The sequence below is a fragment of the Erpetoichthys calabaricus genome, chromosome 4 (genome assembly GCF_900747795.2).
Source record: "Erpetoichthys calabaricus chromosome 4, fErpCal1.3, whole genome shotgun sequence".
Lineage (NCBI taxonomy): Eukaryota > Metazoa > Chordata > Cladistia > Polypteriformes > Polypteridae > Erpetoichthys > Erpetoichthys calabaricus.
In genome coordinates this window covers 84734590-84754245 of record NC_041397.2, presented here as the reverse complement: position 1 = coordinate 84754245, position 19656 = coordinate 84734590, and the positions used below count along the sequence as shown (strand labels likewise).

The 19656-nt window shown below is 36.9% G+C and overlaps 1 protein-coding gene and 1 long non-coding RNA gene across 2 annotated transcripts in view; one reads left to right on the top strand and one right to left on the bottom strand.

Annotated features, from left to right (window-relative positions):
* Positions 1–18307, top strand: part of LOC127527640 (uncharacterized) — a 34001-nt gene extending 15694 nt beyond the window's left edge. The window contains exon 3 of the long non-coding RNA XR_007934825.1: positions 18216–18307. This is a non-coding gene — a long non-coding RNA (uncharacterized LOC127527640). The remainder of the gene's footprint in view (positions 1–18215) is intronic.
* mycbp2 (MYC binding protein 2) overlaps positions 1–19656 on the bottom strand; it is a 412376-nt gene that overhangs the window by 3022 nt on the left and 389698 nt on the right. The window contains 6 exon segments of the mRNA XM_051926880.1: positions 2399–2564; positions 13244–13351; positions 15777–15986; positions 16234–16341; positions 17779–17967; positions 18296–18399. Of these exon segments, the coding sequence (XP_051782840.1) occupies positions 2399–2564; positions 13244–13351; positions 15777–15986; positions 16234–16341; positions 17779–17967; positions 18296–18399 (885 nt within the window).

The following is a 19656-nucleotide window of genomic DNA, read 5'->3' as shown; positions in this document are numbered from 1 at the left end:
CCTCTGCTATGATGTCTGTTTTTCCTTCTTCTCCTGCACTCCCCTTTTATATGCTGGGGTACGGTTGCAGGTGTGATCGCCTGATTGGTGCCCCAGGCTGTCCACACATGCTGGCAAGGCAATACACAGTTGGCTGACTGGCTTGCACCAACCCGGAGACGAGCCATCTTCTTAGATAATTGCTTGCACCTGCTCAACTTCCCAGCGCGAGGGCGTCTAATTCACAGGTCAACAAGCATTTTTTTTTTCATCTATACCTTAACAAATTTCACTTGCTGACTCCAAATCTGAAAACCGTTTTCGTCCAGCACGTCCCATTTTTTAGTTATGATGTTCCAGGTCTTGGACAACTAGGATGACTGGACAGTAAAGGTGATGCGTTTCATCATTTAAGGAATAAGTTTGGTTTTGAGAAAAGTTAAGCCAACATTAAGGAAGGTGTTTTTGTTGGCCCTGAAATACGTGAACTGATGCTTGACGATGAGTTCAAAAGGAAACTGAAGCCAACTGAATCAGCACCCTCGTTCGTGCAGGTTGTCCAGAATGTTCTTGACAGTCACAGAGCAGAGAATTATACTGAGCCTGTGGAGAACCTGCTGAAAATATATTAGCTTACGGGAGCCAGAATGTCACTGAAGACACATTTTTTACATTCTCATCTCGACTTTTTTCCACCAAATCCAAGCGATGTCAGAGATGAGTATGGGGAAAGATTTCATCAAGATATAAAGGTGATGGAAAACTAATATCAGGGAAAATTCACTCCGAGCATGATGGGTGACTACTGTTGGTTCTTGCAAAGAGAGACAGATGTGCAGTAGAAGCGTAAAAGCGAGTGCCTCCAACATTTTTGAGCACGCTGACCTCACTGTTATATTGAGGTAAATTGACATAAATATGCTTTAACGTGTCTCTGGTATTGTCTTCTGGTTTGTTTTCAGAATAAACACATCAAAACAATTTGGGTGGGACATAGTCCAAACTCCATATATCTTGTTGATATATTATATTGATATTCAAAAGTGTCAAAATGTCAATGATGTGCATTTCAAAAACCTGACCTACTAGCTTAATTCCAATTTCATATATGAAAGCAGTGTAAAAAACTTAATAAAGAGATGCTCTGAAGTTCCCAGAAGCAAACAAAAAATATTTTTTGTAGACCAGTGATTTTTACTTATTTCAAACAGCCACTTTATTTCTGAGCCATGGACTCCCTACACTGCGGTGGGTTGGCACCCTGCCCGGGATTGGTTCCTGCCTTGTGCCCTATGTTGGCTGGGATTGGCTCCAGCAGACCCCCGTGACCCTGTGTTCGGATTCAGCGGGTTGGAAAATGGATGGATGGATGGACTCCCTACACCGCAGCATTATGATTACAAAAATGCATATAATTCCTACTGGCTCAAAAATATCGGAACTTAAAGAAATAAACTACATATTTTGGGAAAATTATGACACTTTAATGTCCTGAATTTGATAAAAACAAGACTCAAATAACTAGTTCTATTACTTAATATATTAAACATCTAGATGAACAACTGATTCTTTCTTAAATCTAAGAATCTGTGAAATTATTTTAAATAATCATGTTCCTTCTTTAAAAGCTTCAGGCAGATTTGTTCCTGATTGTTCAGGTTAGTCAAGCAACACCTGACTAAATCTGACACAAAATTGACAGCTCAATTTTCACATAGTGCCAGAGATTTTCAATCAGACTATCAGACTGAGAGATCAGCACCTTGGCAGAATGATTATAGGACACTCACCTTTCTGTCCTTGAGCCACTCCAAGGTTAATTTGGTCTTGAGTTGGTAATCACTCTTCTGTTAAAAAATTAACTTTTGCCCAATATTTTGTGTATGCATTTTGTTATGCAAGCATCAATATGGAAAAAAGGCACAAAACCATAAAATGAACAAAAAATATGCGTATATATGTCCTCTGCGATGAAAATATAGAAATAGTATAATATTTCAGTCTCTCCCCTACCTACCTTTTCCAGAGTGTTCCTGATTATATAAAATGAAATCATTTTTTTTTCCTGGATGCATCTATGTCATTTATGCAGAATATGAAGAGACACATACTGAGAAGAGAATCTATTCTCCTTCCTTTGTTATCTCCTACTAAGCCTTTATTACAAAGTGCAATTACATGCTACAGTTTTCCTTTTTTGTGTTGGTATTAGTTTATTCCATTGTTAGGAAAGAATCACAAACATTTATCACAAACATGATTTTCACACTTTTTGTCTTCTCACCTATTAACTTTTACATTTTCCTCTATAACATTTTTTTTTATTAGTAATCGAGATATTGTCACTTGTTTACAGAATACAGATGTGTGACTCTTCTGTATTTATTTTAAGGCTGACGAGAAGTTGTAAAACACCAACCTGCAGGGCAACGTGGGAGTTCCTCCTTTGGGATACTGGTCATTCGCTGAAAGTCATCATGACATGCGTTACAGAAGTGTGTCGTACCAAAGCAAAAAAACACAGCCACAGAACAACAATAACGGCATTTGTATTCCAAGAAATCTGTACCATGTTTGGAGCACATCTAAAACAAATAAAAAAAAAAAAAAAAACATAAAAGAGTGAAATTGTGACTTCAACTGTACCAAAAAGAGGACATAACAACAATCACCCTAACGAACAATGTTACTTTTTGATTTTAAACTTTTATGCTTATTCTTTTCTCTTAAATACTGTAAACTCAAAGTGCTTTAAGCAAACTATTCTTGGTTCACATCTCAGTTTTTAGCAGGCAAAAAAGTAATCTTTTATCATGTCTAAAAAAACAAAAAAAACAAACAAATGTGATAGCTAAATGCACCTGTTGCATCCTGGGAGCCCCTTGAACCTGCCACTATCTGTACCGCAACCGAGTTGAGCCAGACATTTGAGTACATATTCATCCACACAAGGGGTAGGTGCATGAAGTGATTAGTGCTTTTATTAAAATCTTTCAAAATAAACAGTGTTTCAAATTGCAGTGCAATCTTACATAAATAAATAACCCGTAAAAGCAAGTTTAATCGTGGAGGTTAAAACAAGTCCAATAAATAATCAATACAAACAAGGTTAAAACATGGCAGGATTCTTCTCTTTAAAATCACGGTCCTCGGTACTTCCCTTTAAAACAATCATCTCTCCAGGTTATCCAAGTCACATCTCAAGGGGGGGATGAGACATCTTCCAACAGGCGCAGATAATCTCCAATCCTGCTAGTGTCCCTGCCGCCTATCCCATGACGATCCAAGGGACGCCGCGGAGCCTCATCCCCTTTGGACTCTTGCTACCATTCCCCAGCCTTTTGGTGAAGTCCCTCCAGAGAAAGCTTGCTTCTGCTCCCATGCTCAACAGGAGCAACCCTCAGCCTCCTCGAGTGCCAGCCACACGGTCCTTTCCCAGGATTCCAGTCCTGCTTCCTTTCGTCTCAAACTGGCTCCCTCATGCTCCTACCCTTTTCTGCGTCCTGTCCTTTCCTTTAACCTCCGTACTTCTTTTTTTCTTTTCTCCTTTCTGTCCCATACAGGCTCCTTTTAACTCTGCTTCCTAATATGGTGCAGGTGTGAGAAGTAATCTCCTCCATGGCCTCACTGAGGCGCCTGACTGATCCACCCTCCTATGCACGTGTGTGGTGCAATCAGCCTGCACCTCAATTAAACACGGATTGAAATGCACTCGCAAATACCCGTACCCAATTGGAGTCCTGCACCCTTATTTATTGAAAAAGTTGCCTTGCACCACAGACCACTTATCACACTATTATTCAAGTGAACACTATTGTGCCCTTTTCTGTAATAGAATATACAAAACATATTGTAAATGTTATGGCAGCTTTAAAATAGTGGCATATCCATCAAGTAGTCTCCCAATTACTACTTAAGTAAACTACATTCCACCAGAGTAACGGGGTTGGGGTTGTTATAATTTTAGGGGGATTTCAGCACAGAGTTTTTAAAAGGATGATATTATTATAGATTACTCAATTTATCTCTAAATACAAAAGACCCAATTCTTCAAGTATGATCTTAACTTGGGTGTTACTTTTAAACACAGGTAAATAGAACATGTCAGAATGTGTTGCTTATACTACTACGGGAATTCTGCATGTTGACCACAATGGAAACCGCATACTGTTATTGGCAAAAATGCATGTATAATTATGGCAGCCTGTTCAATCAGCGCGTTAATATTCATTCACATAGTCAGCAGGTCACAGTGCTTGGTCAGTGTTGCATACCTAACAACATCACAGCAAAGGACCTGGGACTCTTCTGATGAAAGAAGAGTTGTGTCAGTTATTACTCGCTTTAAGAGGGGGAAAAAAAGAGGAGAAGTTGGCATCTCAGACCCATTAACCAAAAGTGATGAAAGAAGAGAGAGTGAATATTCTTGTAAGTGAGTGACCTACATAATGAACAGATGCACTACAAATATTTTTGTTTGGATGATCTCTTGCATCATACTGCGTTCATCACTCTGCAACACACATAATCAGCCTCTCCTCAAAATTAATCACTTTGGACATTCAGTGGCACTTCCAAAAATTATTTGTACAGCATGCAGCAAAAACCTAGCAGGTATCACCACTTCTGATTTAATTTTTGTCGTGCAGCCTTTGTGATCAGCACAGATGTGTCCAGCATACACCTGGCTTACCAAGTGAGGCATACAGTCAGGTGCTGACTTGTGTTTCCATTTAGGACCTGCCATTTGCAAATCAATATTTAAGAAAAATAAGTATTCAAATGCTACCACAGTCATGCAAATGACTTACGGTTCCATTTGGCCATACGTCAAATTGGCCATAGGTTGGTCACAAAGTGTACAGGTCTTTACAACTGAGATTGTACGAGTTTGGGGTGGGACACTGGTGTGCATACTTTAACTACCAGTATATAGTAGCCCAGATTTATCCTTGTGTCTTAGAGGCTGCTCACCAAGTCTGTTTAAGGCAATGTTTCTTAATCAGTGGATTGTGCTGCAGGTGGGTTGCGAGTTGGTCACCTAAGCCAGTGTTTTTCAGCCTCTGAGCTGCAACCCGCATTGCTGATGTTGGTTCGCAAGTGGGTCCCCTACTGCTCAAGTGATTGGTAGCACTAGGTGACATGTCTTCATTTTTGTAAGTGAGCTTATGTGGTTGTCAATTAATTTAAATATGAAAACTGGGGTGTGGGTCCATAACAGATGAGAAACACTGGTGTAAGGAAGTCAGTGTGGGCCAAATGCATAAGAATTAGCTATGTGGAGTCAGAAAACTTGTGTGTCCCCATGAAGAAAAAAAAAAATAATAATAACAAATGGTTTATTACTGCGGCTGGTTTTGGAAATTTGTAGTATATTACCCTATTGTTGTCCTATAACCCTCAGCAATAAGTACAAACTGGCTCAAATCAACTGTATTGCAATGTTAATTATTTTTATTTGATTTTCCACAATTTCTTTTAAACATTATATAGAATTCACAAAACCTTCAGCACTCTGGTAAGCATGGCTTTGTCGACTCCGCCTATGTCACCTGGTGGTGACAAGCGTGAGAAAAAAATGGTGCAAGAATCATAAATGGAAGAGTTTAGAACTGGTAGGGTTAACACTTCTGTTTCAAAATGGTTTGGATTTCCTTGGGCTGGCAGTCAGATACCTGCAATAACCAATAATTGACATCACACCAGAAGTCAGACATCTGTACAGTGTAAATCCTCATTCATCCATTTAACAATGCCCCTATTACTGAAACGTCATAAGTGGAAATAAAAACCACAGCCTTCATAGTTTATTTTGTGTGTATTATTCAAACTTTATGAATCAGTTATGGGGTAAACTGCATTCTGACCATTTTTCATTCTGAGTTTGCATTTTTGCATAACAGGAAAATTTAGCCTTCTAATTAAAATGGATATTCTATGTATCGTGCATCATAAACCTTTATGACCCAGGTGTGTGGAAGACTGGGTAATAGTATTAGCAGTCTGGGGAAAGCTGGTGGTAGCACTGAAAATAACTCCTGCTGTGCACACATGTCAATGGCATCACCATATAATAAAATATAAAATTAATGAAATAAAAATCTGTGATTTGATAATGAAAATTTTAAATAGGGATATGTTACTTCTTTATTTATTGACATTGAAAATGAAAGTAAGGATTTACTCCGTATCCACAGAAATATTACTAGACTATTCAGAATTTCAAATGCTTAGTAATGTCCCTATGTATTACCATAAAGAAGTAAGGATTCAAATAACTGTTAAGAGCAATGGATGCAAAGTACGAGTTCCATTTGGCTGTATGTCAAATTGGACACATGTCAGTCAAACTTTATAGGTCACTGCAATTGTTGCTCTGTGGGTCTGGTGTGGGTCACCGATACTCATACCCCAATTATCGGTACATAGTAGGACAAACCGTTCTTCGAGTTTTGGCAGTTGCATGCCGAGTCTGTGTAAGGGTAGGCAGCATGGGCTGAATGGATAAGAATTAGCCACGTGGAGCAGTACTGATCAAAATAAACCTTAAAGGACACTCAAAACATTATTATTATTATTTCATAGGGTATCATAACCAAGGATTTATTACTATTTACAAGGTACTTCTATCATCTTGATGGAAGAAAAAAGTTTGAACCAGCTACACAGATTGGAAGCAAAAGAGAAGTTCCAGCTGCGTGAAGCGTGACTTCAGAAAAAATACAGACACAAAGCACAAACATTATTACTAATGTTCACCTTTGTTGATTTCCATGTTTCTGTTGTTTATCATCTCAAAAACATTTCTAAAAAAAATCACAGTGCATTTTAAAATGAAATATAAAATGCAGTACTTACTGTACATCATTATTTGTATGAAAGTGTTTCTCCAAGAAAAATATTTGATGCAGCTCATTACCTTACACAGCAAAAGGTATATACAGACCAATGTCTTTTTTCTGAGTAACAATTGTTTTCATGAAAAGTTTAGTTTCTCAGCCTTTAACAAATATATCAATGGACCTCTTGCTGATAATGAAGGTGATTCCAATGAACCTGAGAATCTATGCAATTAAGAAACGTTGACTGATAATAAGGATTTGACTGCATTTGCAACCAAGAAATGTCAGCTCCCTGCTTTATTGTTGCTGGACAATCATGCTGAGGAACTCCCCCACATTCCCCCCCCCCCCCCCAATCATCTACTGTAGCCCAATCAGTGACCCCAAGATTGCAACTCTGTGAGCGCAATTATATATTTTTATTGTTATTTATGGATAGTTTGCATAAGTATGTTGGCAACAAAATAATACAGGAAGGAAGACAGTTGTTAGACTGCTACCTCTGCAGTTTCACCACCACTTCTCTCACTGCTTATATGCAAAGCGAATCATTCTATGGCAGACAGCGTTGCCTTAAGTATGTGATAAACAACAGGCTGGTTTTGACAATGTCTAGAACATTATTACCCTATTGTCTTCCTATGGCCCTTGGCTTTAAGTACAACTTAAGCTCTCAACTCGGTGACCATTTTTGATAATTCTGTGTACATAGCAAAAAAAATAAATCATGCATAAACATGACACAATCTTTTAAAAATCAACTATTTACTAAAATATTTTCTTTCAAGATGATTATGTTTAAATTGTGGTTGTAGAGTGCTATGCACTCATATACAACAAAACAATACTATAAAAAGCTGCAGGTAACCTTCCACCACGTATATACTATATATCCAAGTTAACTTGGACTATCAGGTTTGCAAAACTGGTAGCACAGCAGACTATCATATGCATTAGCATTATGTCCAGGCCTGGTCTTTAATTAAACAAATCTGTCCCTTTATATTTCTTCAAGACTTACCGTATTTTTCACTCCATAAGATGCACATAAGATGCACCCCAAAAGTGGGTGGAAAATGTCTGTGCATCTTATGAAGCAAATATTGCGTCACAGACAGTGATGTGTATTACCTGACAAAAGTCGACATCTAGGGGTAGAGGGTGACAATCAGCTGTTAATGGCTACAAAACTCACCGTTACGTTACAGGGATTCCTTCTCTGCTTGGAGGAATGTTAGACTCATTAACTCGGCATCTAATCCTTGCGTGTGTGTGTGTGTGTGCATGAGTTACGAAATGTAAACAAAGGCAAGATGGCATCGACATATCATGCGGGAGCGAAGCGAGTGCAGAAAACAAAATACTCAGCAGACGATGTTTTGTGTATTATCACTGAGTCTTTTATTAAATATATTATTACACAATTTGGTTCAGAATATTTTTTTTTGTTTTCCTCCTCTAAATCTAGGTGCATCTTATTTCCTGGGTGAAGTCAAACTTGTCAAGTGTTTGTGCTTCAAAACTCTTGGAGAACACTCTGTGTTATATTGTTAAAACTTTTGTTATTGCTTAGCCTGTGTACTAATTCAGAATTAGAATATTAACTGGACCTGCAGTGTAACTTGTAGATGGCATTACATTGGCCAAAGTACCTTTCAAATATATAACATATGTGCTTTCACTGCACATCATCATATTTTAGGGGTTATACATTTATATATAGGTGTTATATATATTGAATATTTTATTGGCTTCAAATACTAAATGAAGAACACAAATTTAACATATGCAGATTTGTATTTAGCAATGAAATATGTAGTTGTGCTGATCCTGCTAACTAGCATAATCACAGTGCTGTGCTTCAATGCAATAAATTCATTTTATTTTGGCATTAACAAACAAGGCAGCTCATTTCACTACCAGTACAGACAAGCCAAAATAACCACTACATCTGAAACTTGCCTTGATTTTTACTTGGTACAACTGTTAGAATTGCCAGTGTACACAATTCTATATGCATCACAGTGGTTACATACAGGATTTCAAATGTGACTCTCAATTGTCTAAGCCATACAGAAAATGGATGGATGAGATTAGACAGGAGTCCCCGTGGACTATGATGTGTGCTGATGACATTGTGATCTGTAGCTAGAGTAGGGAGCTGGTTGAGGAAACCCTGGATAGGTGGAGATATGCTCTAGAGATGAGAGGAATGAAGGTCAGTAGGGACAAGATAGAATACATGTTTGTGAATGAGAGGAAGGTCAGTGGAATGGTGAGGAAGAAGGGAGTAGAGTTGGCGAAGGTGGATGAGTTTAAATAGTTGGGATTAGCAGTTCAGAGTAACGAGGATTATGGAAGAGAGGTGAAAAAGAGAGTGCAGGCAGGGTGGAATGGGTAGAGAAGAGTGTCAGGAGTAATTTGTGACAGATGGTTATCAGCAAAAGTGAAGATCTACAGAACGGTAGTGAGACCACCTATGTTATATGGGTAGGAGACGGTGGCACTGACCAAAAAGCAGGAGACAGAGCAGGAGGTGGCAGAGTTAAAGATGCTAAGATTTGCATTGGGTGTGACGAGGATGGACAGGATTAGAAATGAGTACATTAGAGGGTCAGCTCAAGTTGGGCGGTTGGGAGACAAAGTCAGAGAGGCGAGATTGTGTTGGTTTGAACATGTGCAGAGGAGAGATGATGAGTATATTGGGAAGAGAATGTTATAGATAGAGCTGCCAGGCAAGAGGAAAAGAGGCAGGCCTAAGAAAAAGTTTATGGATGTAGCGAGAGAAGATATGCAGGTGATGGGTGTAACACAAAGATACAGAGGACAGGAAGACATGGAAAAAGCTGATCCTCTTTGGCATCCCCTAGAGGGAGCAGCCGAGAGAAGAAGATAGAAAATGGATGGATACTTAAAATGGACATCAGTAGAAATGCTTGATAAAAAAAGGAAAATGTGAAGCCTCCATTCCTTTTTATGGACTATGTAGAACACAGTATTAAAAAGCAGTTAATCTCCCCAACATTTTATCTCCTCTTACAACGTCGTGACACAACAAGTTGAGTAATTAAAACTTATATCTAATGCATCACATCGGTGAGCTCTTAAAGCATACATTATACTTCTAAACTAACAAAAGTGACAATAATTAAAACCTGTGCATGTGTGCTTTAGTTTTTGATCTCTGGAAGCGTGTGCTGAAAATCTACCTTGAACAAAATCCAGACATGACATCTAGTATTTTTTCTTTCAAAATGTATTAGTGAACGAGATTGCGAATACAAGCGGCTGAAACGAGTTTCCTCCGCAGGGTGTCTGGGCTTTCCCTTAAAGATAGGGTGAGAAGCTCAGTCATCCGGGAGGGGCTCAGAGTAGAGCCGCTGCTCCTCTGCATCGAGAGGAGTCAGATGAGGTGGCTTGGGCATCTGATCAGGATGCCTCCTGGACGCCTCCCTGGTGAAGTGTTCTGGGCACGTCTAACCGGGAGGATGCCCCGGGGAAGACCCAGGACACGCTGGAGGGACTATGTGTCTCGGCTGGCCTGGGAACGCCTTGGGATTCTCCCGGAAGAGCTAGAAGAAGTGGCCGGGGAGAAGGAAGTCTGGGCATCTCTGCTCAAGCTGCTGCCCCCACGACCTGACCTCGGATAAGCGGAAGAGGATGGATGGATGGATGAAAATGTGTTAATGTGGTACTATAGCATCATCACAGTGAGATACTTTTATATGTAGATTCTACTCATGTTTTCTTCACAGATTACCGTGCCTTTCCAGAATAATATGTCTACTTGCAGTTAGACAATTGAGGTACAAACTTTCACTCGATACTACCAATACTATAATAAAGTTAGTACTGTTGCAGTTTTGGGACTTTGAAATTGACTTGGTACCAAAGTATCAGTTCTTGTGACATCCCTAGTAGAAGATATGCCATAAAACAACCATTGGTTTATATCATATGCATGCTAAGTGGTTTATACTGACACTTGTGCAAGTGGGCAACTGGAGAATATTTCCAAGTGTTGCAAAGAGTGTGATGAGGATGCCTTTCTTTTGGTTTTACACGGACACACATGATTTGAAATTCCCGAAAGATTTTGGGATGGCTGGAGCTGTTTTGTAGGTTAAAATAGTTTTGGGAGAACAACCCAAGATACCCTTAACTAAGACTTCAGAAAGTGTCACTGCTGTGGAAAAGATCCTGCACTGTTTCTGTTGCAAAGAAGGCAGGCACCTCTTCACCCAATTACTACAGACAGGTGGCACTAATGTATGACCTCATGAAGACCTTTTGAGAGACTAGTCCTGGACTATACAAATCCTCTTGTGGTAGGTCACCTGGACCCACTGCAATCTGCCTATTGGACAAAGATTGAAGTGGAGGATGCAATTATCTATCTGCTCCACAAGGCTTATTCTCACCTGGACAAAGCTGGCAGCACTGTGAGGATTATGTTTTTTGATTTCTCAGGCACCTTCAATACCATCCAGCCATCCCTGTTAAGTGGTAAACTCAGAGATATGCAGGTGGATGAGCGTATGATGATAATGATTGGATAATGGATTATCACACTATGGGCAGACCAATGACTGCATTTCTGATATAGATGTGAGCAACACTGGAGCACCACAAGGAACAGTCTTGTCTCCATTTCTCTTTACTCTATACACTTCAAACAAAATGTCATTTGCAGAAATTCTCAGATGATTGTACACCTATTGGGTGTATTGATAAAAGGGATGAGACACCGTATAGGGTGATGTTTGTTTCTTGGTGCAAAGAGAACTGTATGCATCTTACCATCAGTAAAACTAAGGAACAGGTTATTGACTTTCGCCACACCAAAAAGCCTCTATGTTCGGTCACTGTTCAAAGAATGGATGTCGAGGGGGTCCACTCATAGAAGTACTTGGTGGTCCACATTAACGATAGGTTTTACTGGTCTCAGAACACTTAAGGAACTATATAAGAAAAGGCAGAGCAGGGTCTTCTTCCTTAGGAGACTGTGTTCCTTTAATGTGGAAGTGACATCCATCACATTGTCTATAACTCTGTGATGGCCAGTGAGATTTTCTATGCTCTAGTGTGCTGGGCTGGAATTTCAAGAGAGGCCCACCGAATTAACAAGCTAATTAAAAGAGCAAGCTCAGTTATAGGATGCGCTCTGCACTCCCTGGAGGTAGTAGTGAGGGAGAGAATTAAAACAAAACTGAGTGCCATTATGAACAATGCTACATATCCTCTGTCTGACACACTAACAATGCTTACTTTCAGCCAATGAATTATTTAGAAGTGTGTCAACAAACTCTAATGGGGCTCCTTTATACTAAAAGCAACATATCTGCATAATGCCCCACTGAGACTGTGACAGCCAACTCAGAACTTTTTTTTTTTTATTTTTTTTTTATTTTCTTGCATTATAGTCATTCCAGTGTGTGTTCAGACCAAAGTGTGTGTGTGTGTGTGTGTGTGTGTATGTGTCTCTGTCTGTCTATCTATCTATCTTCTGTAAAAAGTCAAATTTCACCCAGGGACAAATAATTAGTCTACCTCGTCTCAGACTATTGTTTTGATTGGAAAAAGACATGAAAATAAGGTCAAACCATATAAATCAGGCAACACCATAAAGTATAATGAAACTTTAAAAGAAAAAAGGATATTATGTAGAAAGAATATCTGAGAAGATACTCTCCCTAACCAGCTACGAAAAGAGAGGTTCAAATAAGTTTTGAAAACACCATGGGAACGCCAGAGTAGGGGAAAGCACAACTTGACACTACATCATTTAAGCTTTTTTTTCCCACTTTGCTTGATGTTTTAGTTGAACAACAGTCTTAAACGTATTCAAACAGTTAAGCCTTGATGTCAAGTTTAAAACCAGGTAGGCTAAAAATGAATTATTCCTATATGTTATGTGTCCATTATTTACATAACTGTACATTCTTGTGCTGTCTAAGCCTATCCAGGAAGGATTTAGCACTGGTCAGGCTACAAATCCATTGCAATGCACTCTTATGCAAAGAACCATACTGGGCTAACTTTACAGTCTATAAAAACAAGGCACTTGTCGGCGTGGAAAAAACTTAACCAGATTTAGATTGACAGTGACAGAGAAAAAGAAAAGAAAAATCCATCTACTGTATTATTTTATTTAAAAGGTTTAACAAAAGTAATACAGTGATGCAAAAAATTTACAGTTTGTAATTGAAAAATGTTTGATGATGGGAAAGTATATTAAAAACACATCTTAAACCAATGGTGGGTATTAATGTTTATCTAAAGAAAAATTTCTTCCCATTACTTCTCACAAACGTCATAATGCATCGAGTAAGTAGATTTCTTGGGGTAGGAGGAGTGGTAATATTTTTTGAAAAATATTTTTAAAGCTAAATCAGATTTTTGAGTTTAAATAACTGACAAACCTGAGCTCTTGAAACATCAGAACATGCTCCACAGATCAGCTCTCGGGGGTCATAATCATCACCTTGGCCAGCTTCTGCATCACAGCGAGCTTCACCACCAAAGTAAGCCTACCAAATAAACAAAGCAAAGAATGACCCTCACTGTTTTCCTAAAACCTAAAGCTGCAACTACCTATCTGATAAGAATGTTTAATATAAGAGAAGATACACTTTTACTTCTTGTACCTGTTAAAAAAATAATTCTATATTTATTATAACAGCTTTTTTTTTTTAATGTACAGGCTTTTATTGCTGGTTACCATAAATAATATTTTTCAAAATAAGAAACTTGGTAAAGAAGTTTGACCGGAGCTATACAACCTGAACTGTAATATATAAAATAAATGATAAAAATGTTACACAAAAACAATTATTGTAATATTATTTATACATGTTTTCTTATTTTTATACTCTTCATACACCACAAAAGTATTAAAATATTTGTATTTCATTGCAATAAGTAATGAAATACTGACTTTATTTTTTGTCAATTTAATTAATTTTGCTTAATTATTTTAATATTATAACTAGCTTTATGAAGGCTTCTAAACAGAAATATTTAAAATATAAGAAAAATAATCATACAAATGCAGAACAAGTATAAGGAAAACTGTACTTTTGTCACTGATACTTTAGCAATACTTTTTTTTTAATTAATGTTACAATAGTTATATGTATAAAGTTTCATAATAAGTGTGGTGTGTAGAAATCTATGTGTGTATCTATTTCACCATTGCATTTTTTGTACATATGGGTTATAACTGATTTATTTGTAGTCTTGCATGAACATTTTTTTTAAATCCTTCACGTTTTTTTTTTAAAATCATCTCTTTATTGTACCAGACTGGCTTTCTAATGTACAACCCCATTCCAGAAAATTTGGGACGCTATGTAAAATATAAATAAAAACAGAATGCAATGATTTGCAAATCTCATAAATCCATATTTTATTCACAATAGAACACAGAAAATACATATCATATGTACCTGAGAAAATGTACCATTTTAAGAAAAGAATAAGGTAATTTTGAATTTGATGGCAGCAACACGTCTCAAAACAGTTGGGACAGGGCCATGTTAACCACTGTGTAGCATCCCCTCTTCTTTGAACAATAGTCCATAAACGTCTGGGAACTGAGGAGAACAGTTGCTGGACTTTTGGGAGAGGAATGTTGTTGTCTCACTCTTGTCTTATACAAGATTCTAGCTACACAACATTCCTGGGTCTTCTTTGCCATATTTTTCGTTTCATGACGCGCCAAATGTTTTCAACTGGTGACATGTCTGGACTGCTGGCAGGCCACTTCAGCATCTGCACTGTTCTACTATGAAGTTATGCTGTTGTAACAAATGCAGTATTGCTGAAATACACAAGGGCTTCCCTGAAAAAGACGTCATGTGGATAGGAGCAGACGTTGCTCTAAAACCTGTCTATACCTTTCAGAATTGATGGTGCCTTTTAGATGTGCAAGATGCCAATTCCATAGGCACTAATGCACCCCCATACCATCAGAGATGCAGGCTTTGGAACCGAGTGCTGATAACAAACAAGCCTCTCTTTAGTCTGGAGGATGCGGCGTCCCCGTTTTCCAAAAAGGATTTCAAATTTTGATTTGTCTGAACACAGAACAATTTTCCACTTTGCCTCAGTCCATTTTAACTGACCTTTGGCGTTTCAGGATCATATTCATATATGGCTTCTGCTTTGCATGATAGAGCTATAACTTTCATTTGTGGATGGCACAGCGAACTGTGTTTATAGACAAAGATTTCTGAAAGTGTTCCTGAGCCCATGCAGCGTATTCCACAACAGAATTAGGCCTGTGTTTAACACTGTGCCGCTGGAGTGCCTGAAGATCATAGACATCCAATATTGATTTGCAGCCTAGTCCCTTGCACACAGAGATTTCTCCAATCTTTTGATGAATTTATGTACTGTAGACAATGAGATATTAAAATGTTATTTTACATTGTGGAACATTATTCTGAAAATGTTCCACAATTTCTGGATGCAGTTTTTTGCAGACTGGTGAACCTCTGCCCATTTTTACTTCTGAGAGACTCTGCCTCTCTAAGATGCTCTTTTTATACCCAATTATGTTATAGACTGGTCGCCAATTAACCTAAATAGTTGCAAAATGTTCCTCCAGCTGTTTTTAGTACCACTTACTTTTCCAACCTTTCATTGCCCTCGTATCAACTTTTCTGACGTGTTGCTGCCATCAAATTTAGAATGAACAAATATTTTTCAGGAAATAGTAAAATGTCTAAGAAAACATAGCACATGTATAGGTGTATGAGATTTGCAAACCATTGCGTTCTGTTTTTATTTACATTTCACAGAGCATCCCAACTTTTTTGGAACTGGGGTTGTATTTTATCAGTGTTCAAAATAAATTAATACTCACAAAAACTAAATAGATATTTGGAATTATTAATTTCAAAAGAATTGTTCAAAACGTTACAAGAGGATAACATGCTGTGCAATACTAACCTTTTTGCACTTGTAGCATACATAGTAAGCATATCTGTTCATTGCAAAGCCAGCAGGATCATTGTGGAAACGCGCACCGGCTGTAGTTATAGCCTCACTCTTATGAAGTCCTTCATATTCCAACCTCATGAGAGCTTTACGTCTTACATCCTCATACAGCTCTTTAATAGGATCCAGCAAGTCTTTTAATACATGATGATTGATTTTGTTCTAGAAAATACAAACTCAGTAAAACCAAAATTGCATTTCAAAATTTTCACTTATGATTATTTTATGAAATAGCAGAGCTCTGAGAACACTGATCAAACATGATGATATAAAAATATTTTTTCAATTTATCTGTGGTATTTTGTTTAAAAGAGGTAACACAGACAATAATTAAATATATTATTCCATATACCAATTCAGTATTACTATTTCAAACTGTCACTTACTACTGTATTTGAAATTTCTTTACCTTACAAATGGGACATGACATAAATCCAAATGTTATTCTTGGGCCAAGCCACCTGTTTTCTAAAACACGTCTACAGCAATTAAGGTGAAAGACATGACTGCAATCCAGCTGTCAAAAAAAAGAGAGGGAGAGAAAATTGGAATTACTTCAAATTGGAAAAATCTAACCATTTTACTAAACAACATTATCATCTTTCATCACATATGACAACTGTTGTCAGTTTATTTAAATATAAATTACATTTCAAATAATTTAATTTGAACCATATTATCTGCCAAAGCCATGTTTAATTGAAGAAAACAGTCTGTCATATTTATAATAGATACTGGAAAAGGCGTATAAATGTTGATAAAGGACATTACCATGTTTCTTTTTGCTAAAGATATTCTGCATTCTGTATTGCAAACAAATATTGAAAGGTAGCAATCCAAAGGGATAACAAGGTAGCCGTAGAGCATATTTTTCCAAATTATACTAAAAACTTCATCAACTGGTATCAATCTATCGTATTAATTTTGGATATTAAATGCATCATTATCTCATTAGCAAAAAAAACAGCATGTTTTAAAAATGAAAGTTTTATAAAGTGCTTACTGTCCAGCAAATACAAGGATGATTTTCATGCTCAACTTTTTTTGTCTGCTGTACACCTCTGAAAGCTATTTCGCTATGCATTAATTTGGGTATTATATGCCATCATACTAGACTACTGCTGTGTACAAATCACCTGTGTACCATTTGTTGTATTTAACCTCAAAATGCTTTGATATCTATTAATTTGTGAGCTCCTTACTTTAAAAAGTTGACATAGATTTTTATATTTGGTGTGTATGCAAGCAAGTTGACATTCTATCAAAAACCAGTGCATTACGGAAATGGAGAATAATACTTGGTTGGTTTAAAAACCAAAAAAACAAAAACAAAACAAAAAAACAAAACAACACCTCCGTGGTTTGAGATTCAGCCCATAGCCTAAAACAAGCATGACCATTTCACTGATTAAAAGCAAGCACAGTTAGTTAGACCAGTTAGGTCTGCTTTCATTTATAATCTATCACAAAAGCTTTTTATTGGTAATGCAGAATTGGGTGCATCTCCATAATGTTGGTGCAGGGTTTCAACATTCTTTCAAACCTGATAGGAATAGGAAGGTTTAGAAAATAGAAAGATAAATCAAAATAATTGTTTTTCATACTCATATTGTTTATTCATGTTTATTGTAATTCTGTGCTCTGGTCAATTGTTATATTTAATGATTAATAGTGCTAATGTCATTCAATATTAACCATATAACCCAAAATAAGGCTCCAATAATCCTTCACTTACCTAGTAGTAAAATTTAAAAAAACATTACTTATTCTTATTAAAAATACATTTTTGAGTCAAATTGAGTAAGTAGAAACATTTTCTTGTAATGTCATGTATATCTGAATACATTCACTCTCATTCTTTCATGCACACTTACAGTACATAAGGTATCTTAACTCATCTTACAGTCCTTTCAAAGGTAATGACTTTAATAAACACTTGCAGCAATGGCCTTACCTGAACTGCGGGGGCTGCTGATAGTGCCTCTGTAAAACAGATCATGCACATATCATCAGCATCCTGTTTAAGGCATGACATACTTTTGTCACAGCCATGCAGACAAGGTAGACAACGGTCTTCATTTTTAACACCTCCACATGGATGGCCACATGGGTGAGTCTTGCTACAAGCAATTTTTGCATACTCCTGTGAAAACAAGGAATTTTTAAAATATAATTTAATATTAAACCTCACTGTGCATTCCTATACTAATGCCCTGAAAAAACAAATTACTAATACTATGTTATGAACATGATAAAATAACAGCAAGTGTTGATTAAATACAATTTATTAATGGCCATTTGGTCTGTTATGTAAACTTTCTTCAATTTTCCAGTATCACTTTATTTAAAAAAAAAAAGTGACTATTTAAAAATTTTACTTTTTCTCACTAGACTGGTCGATGGAAACTTGGGGAAAAAAAACAACAACAAGATATCCTCTAAAAATGCATTGATGATGACATATTACCCACCTGGCAGTCAGCATCTGAACAGACACTTCCAACTGATGACAATTCTGTTCCATTCCGTGATCCACAGAACCGACAGGCTTCTGAGGTGCTGGAGGCAGGCTTTCCTACAAGTGCAAAAATGTACTCCAGATAAGTAAAGTATTTAATTGCATTGGAAAATCCAATAAAATAAAAAAGTCTTGGGGGAATCTAAAACCCACAATTACTAAGCAGTATGTTTAGAATACATTATAGTGATTTCAATGACAGGAAGTGAGTGAACACTGAAATTGATTCCTACCAGAATAACAATTTATCCCCATACTAAACAATGAGCAAATCCTGGATGCATCATTAATACAAAACCATTTGGAAAAGAAATTTAAAAAATAGTCTCTCTACTATAGTTGGAAAACGATTTCTCACTTATTTCAATATAATACACTTTGTCATGCATCTCAAAAATGTTCTATGTTCAAAAAACACACTGAAACTACCATTCAACTTATCATCCATTTAAACGACTTTCGTCAGGTTTTTTTCTCAGTCTATTAAAGTAACTTCTCAACACTGGAAAACAGAATTACAATTATCACCACTGACAAAAATGCATTTTCAGTAAACAAGACAATACAATTTTCAGTACAGAAAAAAATCTTTCGTGGGAGAATTGTTTATTCAAGAAACAAAAATATATTTACAATTCAACCATGACTACTGTTACAACTAAACTTATAATATTATATAAATCTTACTTAAACGTGAGACCAAGCAAGTGTGTAATAAATATTTGCTATTCTTTCAAACAAACAAGTGGTCACTACAATATTTCAAAAGGACATTGCAGGCTTACCAATACTTAACTCCTAAAATTAACTTAAACATAGGCAATATTCTATTATAGAAAAGTCCAATTACATGACATAAAGAACAAAATTCAGTTCAACAATCAACTGCTTTGATGCCATGGCTTATTTGTGTTGAATGCAGTGCATCCAAGAGAGCATTAAGTGTGGCTCTTTTGAAAAGTGCATGTAACCCATCCCATTTCCCTGCCACAGTATGTGCACCATGAGTGTAGATGCTTAAATATTCCTGCTTCAGTCAGGTAGGAGTCTGTTATCCTGAAAGGTGGGTCAGCCATTTTATATTTGTGAGATATTTACAAAAGGGGAAATTGTCAATAAATGACTCAACAATGTATTGATAAAATATAAACAATTAATACGCATTCTTATCTGCTATTATTTGCCTTTTCCACTTGCAACACATTTATCTTTTATTTAACTAATAATCTGTTCCTTTAGCTCATTTGATTGGTCTCTTGAAAAAATGTGTGGTTAGATAGTGGAGTGGCTTTTACGATTAAGGCAGTTGCTTGA